Source organism: Dama dama, chromosome 30 (assembly GCF_033118175.1).
Source record: "Dama dama isolate Ldn47 chromosome 30, ASM3311817v1, whole genome shotgun sequence".
Classification (NCBI taxonomy): Eukaryota; Metazoa; Chordata; class Mammalia; order Artiodactyla; family Cervidae; genus Dama; species Dama dama.
The window spans coordinates 85166140-85187960 of NC_083710.1; the positions used below are offsets into that span (position 1 = coordinate 85166140).

At 45.7% G+C, this 21821-nt stretch overlaps 1 protein-coding gene across 1 annotated transcript in view; it reads right to left on the reverse strand.

The window, feature by feature from the left end:
• Positions 1-21821, reverse strand: part of EFNB2 (ephrin B2) — a 49001-nt gene that overhangs the window by 15452 nt on the left and 11728 nt on the right. Inside the window, exon 2 of the mRNA XM_061133390.1 lies at positions 8351-8634. Coding sequence (XP_060989373.1) covers positions 8351-8634 — 284 coding nt within the window. The remainder of the gene's footprint in view (positions 1-8350; positions 8635-21821) is intronic.

The following is a 21821-nucleotide window of genomic DNA, read 5'->3' on the forward strand; positions in this document are numbered from 1 at the left end:
GTGCCTGAATTAATGCTTGCTGACAGTTTAGAGCATAACACTGCAGATGCGAAAATGCAAAATAGCTCAGACGGACATGATGCTATTTGCTTTGACTGCCTAGAGACCAGCAGGAACCCCGATAAAGTGCCCTGCCTAAATCTTCCCTACACGTGAACCTAATTCCATTCCGGGGACACGTCCTAGACGCCAAGAAGCCACAGCCATTTTCCACATGTTTGTGTCAATAAAAGAACACCTTCAGCTCCTGGTTTAACATCAGGAACGATGAAACTGGGTTACTCCACCAAGGCAAAAAGCCATTTGCAAAGCGGGACGGTCTTTAAGGACACACAGCCTGGCTCCTCTGTGAAGTGATCAACTGTGCTCCTGCCAGAGGTTCTGCCTGCCCATTCGTCCATCCACCCATCCACCCATCCATCCATGTCTCCCTCCCTCCCTCCCTCCATCCATCCCTCCCCCCTCCATCCATCCATCCATCCACCCATGCCTCCCTCCCTCCCTCTGTCCATCCCTCCCCCCTCCATCCATCTACCCAGCCACCCATCCATCCATGTCTCCCTCCCCCCCTTCCTCCCTCCGTCCATCCCTCCCCCCTCCATCCATCCATCCATCCACCCATGTCTCACTCCCTCCCTCCCTCCATCCATCCATCCCTCCCTGCTCCATCCATCCATCCCTCCCTCTATCCATCCATCCCTCCCCATTCCATTCATCCATCCATCCATTCCTCCCTGCATCCATCCAGCCACTCCTTGCTCCATCCATCCCTCTCTCCATCCATCCATCCACCCACCATTGCATCTATGCTTCTATCCATCCATCCATCCCTCCTCCACCCACCCATCCGTCCATCCATCCACACAAACTTGTACCCTTAAACTTGTCTAAGGAAATCTGAAGTCTCTTATTACCTCTTTTGTACACTTGAGAGGTTTTATTATTTTTAATTTTACTATTTCGTCACTTCTCACTGACAGGCAAAGTACACTGGACCCTTGAACAACATGAGGGTTAGAGGCCCTAACCCCCAAGCAGTCAGGAATCCAAGTCTAGTTTATGGTGGGCCCTCCATACCCATGGTTCTTCCATATCCTCAAATTCAACCAACAGTAGATCCTACAGTGCTGGAATATTTACTACTGAAAAAATCTGCATGTAAGTGGATCCAACCAGTTCAACCTGTGCTGTTCAAGGGTCAACTGTACTTGATAAAACACAAAGCTCCACCTTACTAGAGAACTGGAATTGACTGACAGTAGCTCTAAAAAGAAAAATGAAAATTTGGAAGATCTGACAAACTGCCACTACAACCACTGTTAACCAATGGCCCTTTCTCCTTTCCTACTGCTCTATAGAATTTTCATAGGTCAATTTCGGGGCATATGATTGAAGTCAGCCATCGTTGTGATCATGCTTGGTCACTCAGTTGTGTCTGATTCTTTGCAACCTCATGGACTGTAGCCCTCCAGGCTCCTCTGTCCATGGGGATTCTCCAGGCAAAAATACTGGAGTGGGTAGCCATTCCCTTCTCCAAGGGATCTTCCCAACCCAGGGATGGAACCTGGGTCTCCTGCATTGCAGGTAGATTCTTTACCATCTGAGTCACCAGTGAAGCCAGAGGGCAGTTATACATTTGGACAACAGAGGCCAGCACCTCTGGTCCAACAGGTCTCTGGGTATCCATGGTGAAGATCCACGCTTGGGTGTCTGGGGATCCATGCCTGCTCACGAGGCATGCGCTTTGTATGTATACATGCTGTCTCTGCTGTCACTCTGTATGAGACTTGTGTGTCCCAGGATGTAGTATGCTCTGGCTGGAGACTGTCTTTCCTCTCCATCTGTACACATGTATGTGCCTGGCCACCCCAAGGAGCTCTGTTGTAATCTGATGATGCTGGTCTAAGGGTCTGAAAACTCTGGTCTCAGTTTTGCCCCTCACACTGCCGTGTGAACTGGACTAAACTTCTCACACGTCCCAAGTTTCTATTTTCTCACGGTGATAAAAATTCCTCTGTCACCTGTGTTTTGAGACTGCAGAGTGACAGAGAGTACCTGAGGCCATAACACCTTCTTGCAAGTGATCAAACACCCAGAGCCTGAGGTTTCAGTCTGTTAGGAACAAACCTGGGACTCTTAAGAATGATATAAATAAGTTCTTGCCAAGTAATCTTTTCATGTCTGTCTAATGCCTCTTGGCTATTTCTTGAAGTACTTTATTTTGCTTTAAATTTTGATTTTCATGATAAATATTTAAAGGCTATTAAGAAAGAAACGCGTTCTCATGCTTCCACAAAATCTCCAGGACTGTTCAATTATTTACAAGTCTAAGTAAACTTTGCAAAAGCTATAAATACAGGTGCTAGGGAAATTAAGATGTATTTTATGAAATAGTAAAGGCAGTTTTATTCTGAGCAATTCCTACATAATTCTTTTTTTCCAAGGAATTGCCTTCACTCCTCATGTACTCTTATTTTACATGAGAGGCTTTTAGTCTCTCCCCATTGCTTTAAGGACCAGAGTCATCTTGTCCGTTCATAGGTTATTTTGGGAAAAAGGAATGGTGCTCACAAGACAATCTCTGTCTAGCTTTAAATAAGCTGTCACTACCACCTAGGTGACGCCATTGAACTTGAACAGAGTCTCAACCTACAATAGCCTAATCCTCCTAAACCCCAAGAGATACGGGATAAATACCCCAATGGCCATGACTCCATCAGACCTGCAAGCCAGGCATTTCCCAGCACAAGCTCCAATGAAGCAAAAGTTGAGATTTTATTCCTGAAATTATAAAGAATTTAAGCTTTATTCATATTAAATTGAACAAGGAGCCTTACTGATGTACTCTGCTAGAGAGCCTCCAATACGGTCATAAAAGGATTTTATGTTACGCTGAAAATAACAGAAACGATGCTTCTCATGGTCAGACCAGTGAGAGGAAGTACGGTCTCAGTTCATCTCAGTGACAAGCCAACAGTGACGCCTACGTTTGCTCTAGAAGAACACGTATACCACGTGGGGATGCTGTGGAAATGACCGATAAAAACACAACATCTCCTTTGTGTAACAGGGAACAGAGAAACGGACCTGGCAAGGCTGGTGAGATGCTAAGTGGGAGATGATTATACGTGTAGAAGACTCCGCCCAGTCTGTCTCTTTCGGGTCTTACAGAGGATCTGCTAACAAGCTTGGGCAATGCCTCCGACAAAAAGATCCATAACTGCATGTTTCTCGGTAAGGAAAGCCCAAGGACAAAAGAACTTTTATAACACTCCAAGAAGACAAAAAAGAGGGAAGGTCTTATAATTAAGTTACGCAGCATTACTGAAACTTGTAAAGTCTCCGGAGTTTCATTTTGTGGATGGTTTTTCAAATAAATGACACTTTTGGAGCATCGTCCTGCCTGCCAGCTCGCAGGAGCGCACAGGCTTGCCTTTAATCTCCTGCCTCTCACATCCCTCCACCCCCTGCCTCTCCGCAAAGAGACCCCCAGCTGTGCTTACTTGGGGGCCGCCCTGGCAACAGGCAGTTCACATACAGCACCCCACTTAAAGGCACATGGTCCCCAGCTGACAGACAGGGGCCTGAGGCAGGGACTGGTTCAGTTCCTTGGTGAGGGGCACTCGAGAACCCAGCTGTGCCTGACTCCAAGCTCCCAACGGGGTTTTCCCAGGTGACTCAGCGGTAAAGAATCCAGCTGCCAATGCAGGAGATGCGGGTTCAATCCCTGGATCCGGAGGATCCCCCAGGAGAAGGCAACGGCAACCCACTCCCGTAACCTTGCCTGGAGAATCCCATGGACAGAGGAGCCTGGTGGGCTACAGACCACGGGGTCACAGAGTCGATGAGCATTCTATGATGAAGCCAATCGGTTCAGTTCAGTCGCCCAGTCGTGTCCAACTCTTTGCGACCCCATGGACTGCAGCATGCCAGTCTATGAAGCCAACAGTTGTAGGTGAAAAATAAAAATGTGTCTAATTCTTGAGTTTATATGCAAGGCAATTCTATGCCAGGTATCAAACATAAATCCCTACCCCAAAGTTAGATAAGTGATAGGGCTCATACTGTCATATTTTAGAACTTAATGATGCTCCGTGATGGAAATACAGCGTTTGCCACCTTTATCATGTAAATAAGTCATCAACTAAAGCCCATAATCAACTGCAGAGACCACACATATATTCTAAAATAAATCTATGTGTAGAAGGACATCTGAAACCTCCCATAACGATTTTGCTAGGGAAAGGGCTATGGTACATTCAGCATATTTTATTTTTCATTTATGTACATATATATATTTAATCTTTTGGCCACACCACTCAGCATGCAGGATCTTAGTTCCCCAACCAGGGATCGAACCTGCGCCCCTTCCACTGGCAGCATGAAATCTGACCACTGGACCACCAGGGAAGTCTCTATTCAGTATATTTACTGCTATTTGCTACACTGACTCCCAGAAATAGGGAAACCAAAAACAAAAAAGAAAAACAAACAGGAAAAAGGAAAACACTCCACAAAAATACAGGGATGGAATCTGCTGTTCTGTTTTGATTCTTTAAGAATGGTGTTTCCTTATATTTGTGTGCAAACATTTTAATTTATTTAGCAATTTTGCTCAGAAGTGAAGTTTATGCCTAAAAAATAGCAAAGCTGACTGAGGAGCTTTCCAATTTTATATGCTCTGATAACATAAAAAAAAAATTGCTTTGGAGAATGAAACCCATAATGGGCCTATGAAACGGTGACTCATTCAAATTCATTCAGCGTTTCTCAAGGAAGACTTTCCCGGGGGGCGGCTTTCGGAAGGACCACTGCGAACGCAGCAGGGTGGAGTTACAGAACAGCGTTCGATCAATCAAGCAATCGTTAGAAATGATGTCTTTTAAACTATTCCACAAATCCACATCTTGGCTATGGGTTTGTGGTGAAAGAACGTACCAACCACACAAGGGTAAGTTGGGAGGTGCCCTGGGCGGGCGGTGTTCTTCCTAACAGCTGGGCTGTGGACAGGGTTCACTTAAAAATTATCCACACAAGGGCATTCATTGTCACCGTCTCTGACTCACAGGTTTTGGTAGTGTGATGAAAACCTCTTTGCAGGTATTTTGCAAGATTTTACGCTGTGGCTGGCTGACCAACCCAAGGGACCTTCGTGAGGGTTAATACTGCAAAGGGCCTCCACACCAAAACTGCTGATTCATTCAGCTCTGAATTATTAATTCCCCCCCTTTTTTTTTTAACTTTTCAAATTCTTCAGCCATTTGTTTATTAGAAATAAATGACTGTTAAGTGCCAACCACATAGCGCATACCATGCTTAGGTCTAGAAATATCCTGGTTATCAAGCCCACAAAAGCTGAATCTCTGCCGTGGAAGGCAGAGAGAATACAAAGTGAAAGTGTCAGTCGTTCAGTCGTGTCCAACTCTTTTCGACCCCATGGACTGTAGCCCACCAGGCTCCTCTGTCCACGGGATTTCCCAGGCAAGAATACAGGAGTGGGTTGCGATTCCCAACCCAGGGATCGAATCCCAGTTTTCTGCATTGCAGGCAGATTCTTTACCATCCGAGGCACCAGGGAAGACCCAGAGATAATGCAGGTGAGTTATTAAACAATTTCAAAGAAATCAGTGACAATGACTCCCAATTTGATATTTGGAAGCAAGCAAATCCTTCTGGGTTATCCCTTCTAAAAAGAAACTGGAAACAAGCATAAATTTGACACAAATAAGGTTGAGGACACAGTTAGGAATGCTTGCCTAGTATTCACTGGAGTGTTTTTCTGAGACTAAGCTTCCTTTGACAATGGGTCACTTCAGAACAGATAGTTATTTTATAAACTTTTTAAAAAAAATGTAAAGACATGCTAATAAAAAAAAAACTGTAGCTTATAAATGTTTGTCTTTGAGGCAATTAAGAATCAGAATGTAATGAAAAAGAGACCCAATGGCCACAATATCCTCACCTCTGGAAGATTAAAGATTAGGAGACTTTATTATGCAAATTAAACCCAAGGTTAATGACTGACCCAGGTCACCTGAAAAAGTCAGTTCCCAACATGAGGAAAACCCGTATATATCATTTTGCCCCACGTCAAAGCAAATACTCATCTAGGAGAAAAACTAATTAGGATGAGCATCGTTGTGTCATGTCCTTTCCTAGGGGAAGTCAGCGGACACTTGGTAGGTTTAAAAATACACTCCCAATTAAAAGTTAATATTGACTTCTAAGACTTAAAAAAAGTGTGACGCCTGCATTATAAACCTGTTACTACTACAAATCCGTGTCTTTAAAGAGTTTAGTGGATCCTGTCCATTCAATTGGAGAAGAGCCACTCTGACAAGAGATGCTAGACCAGATGTATCCATCCAACCACAAATGCTATGGAACTGGAGACTTCTACCCTTAGCCAGAATAAGAACAATAATAACAATAAAAGCCGTTTCCTACAGAAGGCATCAAAATTCAAAGAAATAAAGTAACCTCCTCATTAAGCTTAGGCAGCAGGACTAGAACCCAGGTGTCAGGGCTCCTGGGAATGACCAGCAGTTCCCCTAGGGAATGGCCCAACACCAATTCCAACTCAGTCCACTGGCAACTTGGACTGTTCCTCTCTGGGGGTGCTGAACAACTGCTCCAAAGTGTCACTTCTCTTCTTCCTACCCATGGACAGAAACCAGGATACAGTGATGACGCTGACTGGACTAATACTCTTAGTTATGAAGGTGCCTACTAGCTGGATGCTAAGATTTGGAGTTAAACTCATGTAATACACATTGCCGGGCTTTCCTGGTGGCTCAGTGGTAAAGAATCCACTGCAGTACAGGAGACCCAGGTTCCATCCCTGGGTCAGGAAGATCCCTGGGAGAAAGAAGCGGCAACCCACTCCAATATTCCTGCCTGGGAAATTCCAGGGACAGAGGAGCCTGGAGGGCTAAAGTTCACTGGGTCGCAAAAGAGTCAGACATGACTTAGTGACTAAACAACAACGAAGTCTTACTTTTAAAAGTTTTTTTTTTTTTTGGGAAGACACTGTTGGACTTCCAAAAGCTTAAGATTTCCATTTATTTTACCTAATGACTATTTTATACTTTCAAAGATTTCCCTCTTATTTCATACCCATCTGCTTGTCCCATCCCTCAAAAATACTTTTACTTTCATTGTATGATCACTCTGCTTTTAAATCTATAATTCACCACTTTCCCTTTTTCTTTGTTGCTTGTTCTCACTAAGCCACTCTCTGTGCATTACCATGCTTTAAAAATAGGCTTTCAGCCGCTGTGGCATTTCAGGTTCACAGCAAAGGACAAGGATTAGACGGTTATGACCATATCTTTGTTTTAATTACTAATGACTGTAATAAAAAACAGAAAACAATACATTATTGAGTACTTAATAAGTAGTCAGTGAATTGTTGATTTTGCAATTTCTCAAGAGCAGCCAAGAGAGTTTCAGTCTGATCACCCAGAGACCATCTCCCAGTAGACAGCAGCTCAGTGCCCCCGACAAACTGGGGCCCCTTCTGACGAGTGAGTGGAGACTCCCCAAAGAAACCGAGAAAAATGACTGCGTTGCTTGCGTGATGTGAACAGCTGTCCTAGGCACCCAGACCAGGCTCTGATATACCCTGGGCCCGGAACAACCCTAACTCCTATACCTACTAGGCACAGGCTGCCTCATTGGAGTTCACAGCCTCAGGAGTGAACAGGAGCTCAGATAGAACCCACGAGGTACACGGGATGTGTCAAATTAATTATATGGGGAGAAAAAAAAAAAAGAAATTCATCAAACAAACCTAACTTTATTCTTCTTCCAAATCTGGTTTTAGCCTACCCATGTATGACAGTGGTTGCCTGGAACTCCCATCCTTTGACCTACACACTCCATGCGGAATGGGTACCATTTTACCATCTTGCTCACTGCTGAACCCCTAGCACTGATGCAGTTTCTGGCACAGAGTAAATACTAAATGAATGGATGGATGGATGGATGGATGGATGGATGGATAAAGATAAAAGTCATCGCACAAGATTCACCTATCAAAATCTCACCAATGTCTCTTAAAAATGGTTTTGTCAGTAGAGATGCTGAGTATATTCAAATATATCCACTTATTTCAATGCTACAAAAACTCTAGGAGGCTCTTTCTCTTTAGGTATTTATATTAATGGTATTACTAGTACAGGGTCCTTCATTCAATTAAGGCTTCTTTTTTTAAAAAAATGGACAATTTTCAGCAAAGATTCCCACCAAATTATTTGCCACAGTAATAATTTTCAGGAAACAAAAATGGATACAAACCTATTTAGCTTATCCTAATTTCTATAAAATAAATGAATAGAATTATACTTACATATAATGTAATAATCTCTGTTCTTCTGAAATTCTAGACCCCAGAGGTTAGGGCTGAATTCTTGGAACTTGATAGTGAACTTTACATCTTGATCTGGTCTGGCACAGTTGAGAAGAGGGGTATTTTCCTTCTTAATAGTGCATCTGTCTGCTTGGTCTTTGTCCACCATATAAACTTTATAATATTCATACTGGCCAACAGTTTTAGAGTCCACCTTGGGGCAAATAATATCCAATTTGTCTCCTATCTGTGGGTATAGTACCAGTCCTTGTCCAGGTAGAAATCTAAAAGCATAAAAGAAAAGGTACCATTGAGTTTATTTTTAAAAAATTAACCATGTTAATAATAATGACAATATAGTCAGACAACATCAAAAATTCCAAACTCCAATTTCATAGTTCCACACTTTTATTGATCAACAGTATCTGAGTTCACTTTGCCGACAAAAGTCCGTCTAGTCAAAGCTATAGCTTTTCCAGTATTCATGTCCAGATGTGAGAGTTGGACCATAAAGAAGGCTGAGTGCCGAAGAACTGATGCTTTCAAACTGTGGTGCTGGAGAAGGCTCTTGAGAGTCCCGCAAACTGCAAGGAGATCCAATCAGTTCATCCTAAAGGAAATCAACCCTGGATATCACTGGAAGGACTGAAGCTGAAGCTCCAGTACTTTGGCCACCTATGTGGATGGAGAGCAGACTCATTGGTAAAGACCCTGATGCTGGGAAAGACTGAGGGCAGGAGGAGAAGGGGGTGACAGAGGATGAGATGGCTGGATGGCATCACCGACTCAATGGACGTGAGTGTGAGCAAACTCCGGGAGACAGTGAAGGACAGGGAAGCTTGGTGTGCACAAAGCGTGGGACACCACTGAGTGACTGAACAACAATCTGAATTCAGATCAATATGGGATGCATGTATTTAGGAACTAAGCTTTAAAGGAAAAAAGAAAAAGAAAGAAACCACACTCCTATCTTTACCCAGTAGGATCAAGTCACCCTGCTGACACTCCTTCCCCACCCCCTCACTGTAACATTTCAGGGCTCCTTTGTGTAACTCCACAATGACTTCTCCTTGATGGTGAGTCAGACCTTCCCACCTGTTTGTTATTTTTTAACCATTGGCAGCCTCCGTTTATTGGGCATGCCACAGAAAGACCGCCTCAATTCCATGGAATGGTGGATGCCCGAAGACTTTGTTGTCCTGTTAGTTTCCATTTGCTGTTGATGCTAATTAACAGACAAGTTTCATCAAGAATGTTTCAAATTACTTATCATAATTAGTCAGTCACTGATCAAACAATGGCTCCTTTATTACCCTGAACAAAAGAAACGTCTTACAAACCCATAAAAAGTTAACCAGAAATAATTAGTTGGAGTATTGATTCAGCTGCAAGATGCAAAGTCCCCAGCTCAGGAGGACAGCATCTACTGTCCCAGCCCCACAAACCATTTTCCCCCTCCCTTGAGATACAGTTGCTTCAATTAATTCTTAGAAGCAGATCTTTAGAACCCAAACTCCTAATGCACTATCCCCACAGTGCTTACTGCTAACAGCCTCCCTCCTCCCCGTTCTTTCTTCCTAGCTCTGCTGCTGGAAGATCTTTCCTACCGGGGAGCTCCTCTGAGAACCTGAAACAAGAGCTTCTCAGTGAACATCCTTCTACAAGTGCTAACATTAAAAACACACTTAAGAAACCCATCTCGTTCCTTCTGAGGAGACCAAGCCTGCAGGCTCATTCAAGTATTAAAGCCTGGGAACAAAGCATCATGTCTGATCCAACGTTTACTGAACCAGGGAAGGCCATCAGCCATGACCATGAATGGGTCATAATTCACTGAGAAAGAAGCAGAGAGAGGGAGGGAGAAAGCAGGAGGGATGGGGCGTCCCCAATTTCAAATCGATACTGAAGGAACAGCTGATGATGTGTGCTAATGAGTGGTATGAATTTTTCTAAAATGTGCATGAGGTTGATTATAAAGCATCACAGAACATAACAAAAACTAGATTGCAGATTTATATGAAAAACCAGGAAAAAAAGCAAGTTGCACACAATGGTCTGTCACTCTTCCCTGGGAATGTGCCTTTTTACAATCTCCAAGAGAGAGTGGCCCCCTTTCTTATTTTGCCTTAACTGAAATTCCTAAAGCAGGGATATATGACACTTTTTTTAAGTTAAAAATGAAAGAAAAGTGGATGACAAAAATCTTTCCTTGAAGCAGAACTCAAAATGAACGACAAATTTCAGACAACCATGTTGTGCACCCTTGAAGAATTCTCTAGAACTGCTGACAAATGTAGATCACCACTGTGTAGGAGCCTCTCAGGGAAATTCTGGGCCATTCCTGCAGTTTTCTGGAGAGCTGCTTGGAAAACTGGACTCCAGGGGACTGCGGGCATCCAGGGCTCTCTCTCCACCCCGAGGGTCGGGGGTCTCCGTCTTTCCTGTGGCTAAAACCTGGCTCTGGTTTCTGGTTGACAGACTGAAGGACAGAATCTGAATGTTTGAGGCTTGTTCAGTCTTTACTAAGTGATTCTGCCGTGGTTGGGAAGTGGGGGCAAGGAGCCTGCTGGTCCATATAGATGAGATACACTGAGTATTAAAGCTGCTCACCTTCCTGACACATCATTTTTCTCATGTCTTACTCCTGGACCTTCTTGGGAAATCTTCACTGCATCTGAGCACCAAGGGCAGACTCCTGCCTGGGGTTTCCCACCCCTCTCCAAACACCTTCTCCCCTAAACCTGCTCCGAGAGCAGCCGGCACAGCGAGCACCTGCGTTAGCTGGAGTGAAATCTATAGCCTGGATGCCCAGACCTGCCTCCTTTCAGCTCTGACCTCCACGATGAGCGACCTTCACCCTGGACCACCAGGCTCCGGACCTCAGGATCCTGAGACAGATGGACTCATCTTCTTGTCCATCCACTCAGTTCCTTTAAGACATCAGGGCCATCCCCACCCGAAAGCTGTGTATCATCTCTGTACATCTCCGTGCTCTCCCACATCATGCCTACGTCTCAGGTTTGGCTCACCAAGCTCTTTCTTCATTCAAGATGCTACCCAGATCCTGTTCCCCTCACGAAGATGATTTTTTCCTGCGTAACCGAAGACTCGCTGTTGGTTCCCTCTCCGCCCCTGTGAGCACCTCCACGGGACTCTCTCTTCACTCACCAAATCCAAGTTCCAGTTTCTGCTGGAGCTGATGGGGTGAAGTCAAGAACAGAGGACACATGAATGGGTTTAGCTACAAGGATCTCTGTGTTTCAGACCAGGTTCTCAGAAGGCCCTGATTATATTTGCTAAGTCACTTCAGTCGTGTCCAACTCTTTGCAATCCCATGTAGCCTGCCAGGCTCCTCTGTCCATGGGGTTCTCTGGGCAAGAATACTGGAGTGGGTTGCCTTTCCCTTCTCCAGGGGATCTTCCTGACCCAGAGATCAAACCCTCATCTCTTGTTTACCAGTAGCACCGCCTGGGAAGAAAGTACTGATCACACAAAAAGCTTAAATGGTCAATGACAGGAGAGCCATGTCTGGGGAGGAGTTAACCCAGGGGATGCTTTTTGAAAGGGGGGAATCTCAATTGCAACAAGTGTATTGGATGCACTCATAAAAAGTAAATCCTGATAAAACCCACTTTTCTGGGTTTTATGCTTTTGCTTCTTGCAAAAGCATCTGTTCACTTTTCAGAGGACACTGTGGCAAAAAGTCAGGCAAGGATTTGCTCCTTCACTCTGAAAAGTGGTTTCAAGGGTTCCTAAAAAAAATTATTCCTTCTTTAAATGCATACAACAGGACCCGACACTTGAGCCCTTCAGAGGTTGACTTTTTTAAACCTATACAGGTATATATTAATAGATATACCAGCAATTAGCACACTTGTTTCTCTAATTGATGAGATTATGGTTTCTCAGTAGACAAATGACTCGGGCGGAATTTCTTGCACATGTTACCACTAAGTTTATTGAGCCCAGAAATTCCTTTGCCTCCCAGGAGACTTCACGGTTGTTGTTGTGTTTTCTTTTAATTGAGATATAGTTGATTTATAATATTATATTCCTTTCAGGTGCACTGCATTGTGATTCAAAATGTTTATGGTTCTATTCCATTTACAATTATTATGAAATATTGATTATATTCCCTGTGTTGCACAATACACCCTTGTAGCTTATTTATTTTATACATAGTGGTTTGTGGCTCTTAATTCTCTTCTCCTCCCACCTTCCTCTGCCCACCCCCCTCAATTAATAACCACTGGTTTGTTCTCTGAATCTGTGAACTTTTCTTTTTAGTTACAATCACTAATTTGCTTTGTTTTTTAGATTCCACATGTAAGGGATCACAAACAGTATCTGTCTCTGGCTTACTTAAGAAGCAGGCAGGATACCCTTTGGGTCTATCCAAGCACCTTCACTGTCTCTAAGGCAACATGGAGCAAGTGGAATCAAGTGAGGGTAACAATGGAGGCACCCGCATCTCCATGAGAGATGCTACGAGAGATGCTACAGGAAAGTAAGACCCGGATGTCAGGACTTTACAATCTGGCTTCCCGAGGGCAGCGGGTCCCGGGCGTGGCTGACTCAACACAGAACGTCCAAGTGCTGACATCTGGTAGACGCTTAAAGAACCAGCGGCAGCTAAGACACAATCAATTTAAGTCAAATCTAGTGCCATGAACTAGCTGCAGATCGCAGGCACGTTAGGGATTCTGAAGGATGAGCGGGAGTTGGGATGGGGCCGGGGAGGTGGGCGGGAGGGTGGTGGTGCTGAGAACCGAGCGGAACCACCCCGGCAGGATGCGTTTCTGGACAGTCAGGGGCTGTCCAACTGCAGATGGAGTTCTGGACTCCTTCTCCCCGGTCATGAATATCGGCGGTTTTCTGCAATCCTTTCCGGGTCACAACGCAAAGCGGTGCGCCGCCCCCAGAAGCCAGGCGGCTTTGGGGCACTGACTCTTTGGTAAGTGAACACGGATCAGAGCACCCTCCACCACGGTCTCCGTTCGGTCCCCGCACCCGGACCCGACACGCAGACCAGACATGCGTCTCGTGCCACACGCGAGACGCAACAGGAAAAGCCTCCGCCCCGCACACTTCTCAGCTCCGGCTACATGGCATTAAAGCGAAAATCAGGTTTGGGGAAACACAGGTTTCTCTCAATTGAGCTTTTCATAGAAAAGCCACGCAGTTAAAGGCGAATCAAGAGAAAGAACGTCAGTCCACGTGCACGCCTTTACCCAGGCGTCAGAGACCAGGGTCCGAGGCGAAAACGGGCCAGAGGCGGAACTTGTGTTTCCAGTGTGGTGTTACAGAGCGATCTGGACAGTTCAGGAGAATCGCAGAATGTATGTGGAAAGAAAACGGGGTGGATGTCCTGATACTATCATTTCTGAATGGAAAGCAATGTGTCTGTCCCATAGGTTAAAGCCAAGGAAGTAACCACAGAGTTCTGTTTTTGAAGCCAGGTCACTTATATTTGCATTTTATCACCTCAAGATTGCTCAGACATGTTAACAAGTCAGACCACACAGTACATCTGTACCCTGAACATTTGGTAAGACACTTGTCTTATTGTTGACTTGGGGATTTTTTTTTTAAAGAATAATTAGGATGGGGACAACTGGCTAATTTTAAATTACTACACTGACTCTGCCTCTTGTTGTTCAGTTGCTAGGTCGTGTCTGACTCTTTCATGACCCCATGGACTGCAGCCTGCCAAGCTCCTCGGTCCATGGGACTTCCCAGACAGGAATACTGGACTGGGCTGCCTTTGTGTTCTCTGGGGGGCTTCCTGACCTCGGAATCTTCCCTTCTCAGGGATTGAACCCTCATCTCCTGCATTGGTCAGCAGATTTCATTACCACTGAAATGCCAGGGAAGTCTAGTGACCTTGCCTAGTGAATATTAAGTGCAGATTTCCTTCTGTGTGCTGAGATCACATCTATTTCTGTAGCCAAAGAAGCCCAGGGGAAAATCCCCACATTTGTAACCCATACCACAGAGCTGAGGTTGTTGTCGTTCAACCACATCCAAAAAGAAAAAAAAGTGATTAGAGGTCTTTGTCAATAATATCTGCTGGCTTTTGATTGAAAACAAAGAACAAAGAAGACTCACACCGTCTCACGTCCTATATAGCAGAGCAAACACAGTGGGTCAGAGCCCCTTCGGGGCCGGGGCTCAAAGTCAGAGCGAGTCACCCTGTTGCCCTCCTGGGAGGCGGCGGCCCATCCCCATCAGGGGAGCTCACGGTCGGGACGGCTGCTGGGAGTGTCGGAGCTGTGGTTGTGGGTCTCTCCCTGGAGGGCTTCCGTGGGAAGGCACGGGAGTGGGGTGAGCCGAGCAGAAACAGGGAACTCCTATGGTTTTTCAGTTTTTCCCAATGAATCACTCCCAAGCAAGACAATGAGATACAATGACTCTGAGCCAAACCCAGGGACGCTATGTGGGACAAAATGGAAACTCTGAGCAGGGTTTCTGAAGCTTCCCTGCCTGAAATTTATTATTAGCATGATTATTTTGGTCGCACCACACAACTTGTGGGATCCTAGTTCCCTAACCAGGGCTCGAACCTGTCCCCGCTGCTGTGGAAGTGCAGTCTTAACCACCGGACCACCCAGAAAGTCCCTGATATGAAATGCTTTGCTACTAGGATCTGTTTCTATCTTCTGATTACCTATCAACCTGAATCCAAGTTTTCAAAAGTTATTCACCAAACTAGACTCTAACACTTCCACAGGGAATACTCTGAATCAATCTAATAACCTAAATTAGGCTTTAATATTTAATAATCTAAATTAGATCTCTAATAATCTCAATTACATACTCCAACTCCATATTCATCAGTGGAAACTTTTAAAATAATGCAACCATTATGTGACACAGCCTTTTTTAAAACTTTATTTTATGGGAGTAGAGCTGATTAGGTGTGTGGATTTCTGCTGTGCCTTCCTTCCCAGGTGGCCCAGGGGTAAAGAATCCACTTGCAGTGTAGGAAACACAAGTTCGATCCCTGTGTTGGGAAGATTCCCCTGAAGAAGGAAATGGCAACGGACTCCAGTATTCTTGCCTGGGAAATCCCATGACGGGCTACAACCCATGGGGTCGCGAAGAGTCAGACAGACATCTAAACAACAACAATAATTCCTGCCATGCAGCATAGGGATTCAGTGATACATACACAATACATTCTTTTTCATATTTTTTCCATGAGGTGTGTCATAGGATATTGAATATAGTTCCCTGGTGACACAAATTTCCTTAATGTTTTAATCCACACTAGGATCCCATGCTTGTTTAAAAAACCTAGCATAATGCATTGAAAGCCTAAACCTGCCACTTAGGCGTTTAGGGGTCACGACAGATCAGCGTATCACACATTACGCTCTCCAATCTGGACCCTTCTGTTGACTAGCATCGCATTCCCAGGTTTCACAGGGTACATCAGATGGGGCAATGGTTGCCTGCCTGACTTCCAAACCAGGCCCGAGGGAACAGCGAGGTCCACGGGACCGAGGAGCTGAGATGCTCATGGCTGGCTGCTTATGGGGCCACAGCAATTCTCCCCAGCCCCTCACGGACACTCCGTTTTCCTTGCTTCTCTTTTCTCTCCTTCCCGCTCCTCCATTCATGCCCCCATCATACCATATGTTCCTCAGGACAAACGTGCAAGGACTTCTCACACTTTTCTTCGAGGTTGCCAAAACTATGTAGGTTGAACTTAGGACAGCCGAGTCACCGTGGCCCCCTTGATGTTCAAAGAGTCTGAGAAGACTTGAAATAAGGAGCCCTTGCTCTCCTGAAGGCAACAGCACGTCAAGGTAGATGACCGGAGAACACATCGAACTACCATAGTAATAAGGGCAAATCGATACGCTGCTGCCAAACGCAAAAACATCCCGCCGACCCAGAGCAGAAGAGATGGGAATGAAAGGATGTAGACAGGAATGACCAGCTCCTGGGTCCAAACGAATAACCGGGTCAGACAAACGCCCTCCAGACGGGCATGACCACTGAGCTTCTTGCTCTAAAGTGCGTCAGCTCCGACCCAGGGTCCTCTCCCGGTACCATGGTACACATATGATTTCAGCATCTTTCTGAGTATCTAATATTTCCGCCTACTTGTGGCAGGTATTGTCCGACTGAGAGCAGGAGCAAGTTACTCACGTATCAGAACCCATGCAAGCCCTGCCAATGGGCAGACTGGGGGGGGACCGACAGGTGACACTCTTCTACCTCTGGAACAAAACGCCGAGCAAAAGCAAAAGCTTCAGCGTCTGAGTGAACAGACCTCACTCTGCCATCTGTGTCTGTTAGTCACTCGGTCGTGTCCGACTCTTCACGGCCCCATGGACCGTGGCCCACCAGGCTCCTCTGTCCACGGGATTCTCCAGGCCAAGAACACTGGAGTGGGTTGCCACATCCTCCTCCAGGGGACTTGGCCAGCCCAGGGATCCAACCCAGGTCCCCTGCAGTGCGGGTAGATTCTTTACCGCCTGAGCCACCTGGGAAGCCCGTGTGTATGACTGATTTTATTTTTCCTTTCCTTTCAAAATTACATCATTAGAGGCACATGTGCACACTGCCATATTCAAACTGGACAACCAACAAGGACCTCCTGTAGGGCACAGGGATCTCTGCTCAATGTCATGTGGCAGCCTGGATGGGAGGGGAGTTTGGGGAGAGTGGATACATGTATTTAATGTAGGTATGGCTCAGTCGCTTCACTGTTCCCCTGACGCTATCACAACGGTGTTAATAGTTAATGGGGGTATACCCCAACACAAAATAAAAAGATGTGAAAAACATTACATCATTAGAGTATATGATTATGTAAGTAAATGGCTAAGTTCAGTTGAAAATACACACACACACACACAAACACACACAAACACACACACACACACACACACACACAGAGCGTGCTGCTCTGCTCATTCTGCGGACCAGACAGAGAACACAGACATGGACGGTCAGACGCGGGGCCTCTATGTGAGGCTGCTCTGAGCTACTGGATGCTGGACTGGGGGTGACTGTCAGCTTTCTGTGTTTTGTCAGAATTCTCTGCGATAAACATCAAGTGCTTTTGTAATCTGATTAGAACATTATGCATCAAGGTCCAGTTTCAAGAACAAACTACTACATTCTGGAGCAGTCTTTCATGACTCCAATTTAAAACAAGATTTTCAAGGCCTGTAGACTTTTACACTTTTGGGGGATGCATTTCCTGAGAACGCAACGAAATAAAATTATCGTTCTCCTGAACTGCGGTCTATTTAACGAAGCAGTTCTTGAGTCTACAAAAGCCGTATGTAGTCACATACAAGTAGTTTATTCAAACAGATGAAAACTACGGGATACAGTTTCTGCTTAATCATTCAACTGCACAGATCTGGGAGTTGGCTAACATTTCAGGCGCGCTTGAGTCCCAGCTTTAGGAACAGGTTTTTATTACCCTAGCCGTTGGCACACCCCAAATCATACCACAGAATAGGCTCATTCACAAGCCAGAGTTCTGCATCAAGTACGCTTTCAGTTTACCATGTTTTGGAAAACATGCATTTTTCCCAGAAAATGCTTTTATTTTTAATTAAATATCAGAGGCTGCAGGAAGAAGAGCAGTCGGTGTGTAAATCGCTGTGTCTGAAATTCTGAATGAGGGCAAGCCCGCCATTGCTCTGTCCTCCAAGGCACACCTTCCTACCTCCCTCCTGAAAAAAACATACTCGATACTAGAGATGAGCCCACACCCTTGACCCCATGACCTCCCCATGCACCTGGGGCTTTCCAGAGGTGGAGCTAAAACAGTATTAACGCAGAACCCCGAGATTCCTTCCAGCAATGCTCAGTGCACTTGGGAACATAAATCCCACCCCCCAAAATGACTTAAACTCATGAGTTTGTGAATTTGATGGCACATTTCATAAACGGGCAGGATTTGGGGGCTTGCCTTACTTCCATTTAATGCTAGATTGCTGCTCTGGCTTAGTTCGATCAACTCCAAACACCCCAAACAGAAGAGTTTGTCATAAATGAATAAAAGCAGGGCCCAAGAAAGACTTAGGCAATATCGACCATAAGAAATACTCAGGGAAACCATTGTGCTGTTTTTGTGGACAGCACTTTACTGCCCCCTTTTGCACTCTAATATCAGAACAAGTGTCTGCAAAGTTACTCTGAAACCAGAGAGATAGTGGGGTGTCGCTATAGGGTGTCAGGCTGATACAGAATTAGGTTACCAGACCCCACCTTGGAGGAACAAGTAATTACCTTAAAACTTCAAGTAAACGCACCATTCACTGTCTTCTCTGTGGCTTTAAAGCTCTAAGAAATAAGGTAGTCACTGGAGGTTTTAATTGGCATTTGCAGCTTTTGATTCCAATATGTGTGAGTGCTGGGACAATTGTCTGTTTTCACAGGTGTCCCTTCTTTCACACTTTTCTAGAAACAAATATCATCTGCAACATGAAACTGATTTATTCAAGGAAAAGAAAAGGTACATAAAAGCTGGCTCTACACTTTGGACCATTGCAGAGGTCTTAATCCAAGAGCTGACGGGGGGGTGGGGTAGGGGTGGAGAGTACATCTCAAACTTCACACCGAGGACAGGCAGCATCTTTTCAAGGAAAGGAAAGATGAGAAGCACTGAAATTCACACGGGCGGTGAGCACAGGTGCCCGATCCAGTTCTGCAACTCTCCAAGGGGAGGCGGACTCCTCATCTACACAGGCACTTGAAAGAACTGTAAACTGCAGTGACTGAAGCAAAGTTTTATTTATAAAATCCTAATCTGCAAGGACACAGCTCCGGGCCCCCATTCTTGGCCCAAAGACCTCAACCCGCATTTGGCAGTATGTGTGTGCACGGCGTGTATCCTTTCATTTCAACTTAATCCATTTCCCTCTGTCATTCTACAATTACCGTACAAGTCAAAATAATATCAAATTTCACAGCCTCCAAGGCTGCACAATGGGACGAAAACTGACTCCCTTTGATGTTAATCTTGTTTGTTATTTGTGATATAACGCTCAAAACACTGGTGGCTAAAAGTGAATTTTAGTCTCCAGTGCTCAAAGAGAAGATGCTCAAGCTTTAAATTTTCTTTCAGGAAAATAACACAAGTAGGTATTTAATTTTTTGATCCATACCATAATTTTCACCGTAACAAAACCCTCCAATTCACAGAAGGCTGGCCTTTAACGAGCCGAGGTTGGACTAGATATGTCTTTATCAGTTAAGTTAGAATTTAAGAGTGGGAAGGGCAGAGATCATAGTTTCCCTTTCCCAGGTTCACAGAGGCTAGTTAATCTCCAGCATGGAATTAAAAACAAAAATCAACCACTGGGCCCAAAACACACTAAAAAAATCAAGGTCTTTATTTATGGAAGTGACCCAAACATCTCCTCCCTCAAAACTTTCCAAAAAAAAAAAACATGCCATGAATTTTGTAACTAGCTGGGGCAAAAGGGTTGGGGGTTGGGGGGGTGAGACAGGGAGGGCTGGAAATGCTGGGATGTGCCTGGGAAAGCAGCTGGTGGGGGGGTGAATCACCCAGGCCAACCTCTGTCAGGCTGGCCCGACCACGCGGCCCCATTATCGAAACAGGAATTTCATAACCCTCACAGGCGAGAGCCGGTGCGAGCAAGCTTCTTTCCCAAGTGTAATTTGTTTGCACCTGTACGGTCTTGTTCCAAACTATGCTCTTAGCAAGAGTCTATAAAGGAAGGTGGGACTCGCTATTCACAGCTGAGGGCCCGGAATGAAAACTCAAAAAACCAGCTTTCCTACAGAAAGCCATTCGAAGGGCATTTCCAGCCGGGTCTCTGCTGTTTCAGACTGAAGCTTGGAGCCCCCGTGCTCAGCTACCTGAGTGGGAACACCGCCGGGAGGAGGAGCAGGACACGGTCCAGAAACAGGCTGGCATCTTAAGGAGATGGGCCTGAGGTCTCAGCGCAGCACCACCATCGAGGGCCCTTGAGCATCCTTTTCATTTCCAGCAGCACACCTTTTCTTTTAACTTCAAAGAATTGGGCCTACGGAGAGAGACCATCCAGCCACGTTTCATGGGCGAACGAGACCGCTCCCCTTTGGTGGGGAAAACAGCCTTGAAAGCAAGCACACGCCGCGGGGGTGGGACGCCCGCTCTCCAGGCTGGAGTGTGACCCCAGGACGGTTCGGCACTGGACCCCGGGGCCCCCACCCCAGTCTGCCCCGCGTCCAATGAGGGCTCAGTGAGCGTCTGTGTAACTGGAGAAAGAGCATTTTCAGAAGTAAGGTTTAAAAAAGAGGCGAGATTCCAGGTCTCTCCTGCCACGAGCAGAGAAGCCCCTTGCCAGGCAAGCATCATCTACCAACACAATTCAGAAGGCTGCACGCCAGCCCTTCACAGCCACCTACACGGTTGCCTTCTGGACGCTTCCTCCTTCCTCGCTCCAGAGAGGGTCAGGGACGGGTCCGCTGTGGGCGGGAGATCCTCAGAAAGGAGGAATACCAGCCTGGGTGACTAATTCCCTTGCAGATCACCCCCCAGGTGTGTACATTAGGGGAAAAAATGTGGGTGGTGCACCGCCGTAGCTTTGGGGACAATATATTTCCTGCTCAGTCGCCACCAGCAGCCTGGGATGAGCCGGATCATAAAACAAACACAAGGGGAGTCCAGCACCCTGAGTTACCCAGGTTGCTACTGAACCCCAGGAGGGGAACTGGACCATGGTGGTAAGAGGAGGCCCTGAACTCCTCTTATCAGGAGTGAGGGCTGGGGGTGTGAGAGCCCCTCACCACCACCCCCCAACCCACACCAGGGTTGCAGGTGAGCAGACCCTGAGCCCTGAGGGGATGCAACGGGGTTGGGGAGGATCTGCTCGGGAGTCAAGAGCACCCCAGGCCCATAGATCCTCCCTGCCTCGCTTCCTGAAACAAACTGCTCCAAACTTGCCGAACATCAAAAGCCAGATGGGCTCCACTGAATGAATCCACAGGCAGGAAGCCAGAAGCCCAGTTTGCAGTAGAAATAGGCCTGGACTTGATTTGAGTCTTCTCAGCTCTGACAAGATGGAAGCTGGCTCAGATCCCAAAATCCAAAATAAAATGGCATTTAATTGTGACTAGACTCTAAAAAAGATGTCATCCTATCTCCTTAGCTTGACACACGTGCACCATCGAACCCCATGGAACTCTCCGCACAAACCTGACCTTGTCTTCTCCCAGCAAAGAGACAATCAAATGCTCCCATTTTTAAAAGGAAAATGTTAATAGTCAGAGGAGTAATATTCAATAAATGCATTATTAATATGATGGACTTTTGTAACTGTCTAGATTCCATTGGGTAAAACCTTGTTATCAAAGATTTAAAGGATCCATTTAGAATCGCATGTCCATCCCAGGAAAGTCTATAAATCAAGATGGACAAGCGAAGTGTGATACCCCAACCTTCTTTCAGCCCACCTTGTGGGTATTACTTTGAGCACCCATACGCTTCACT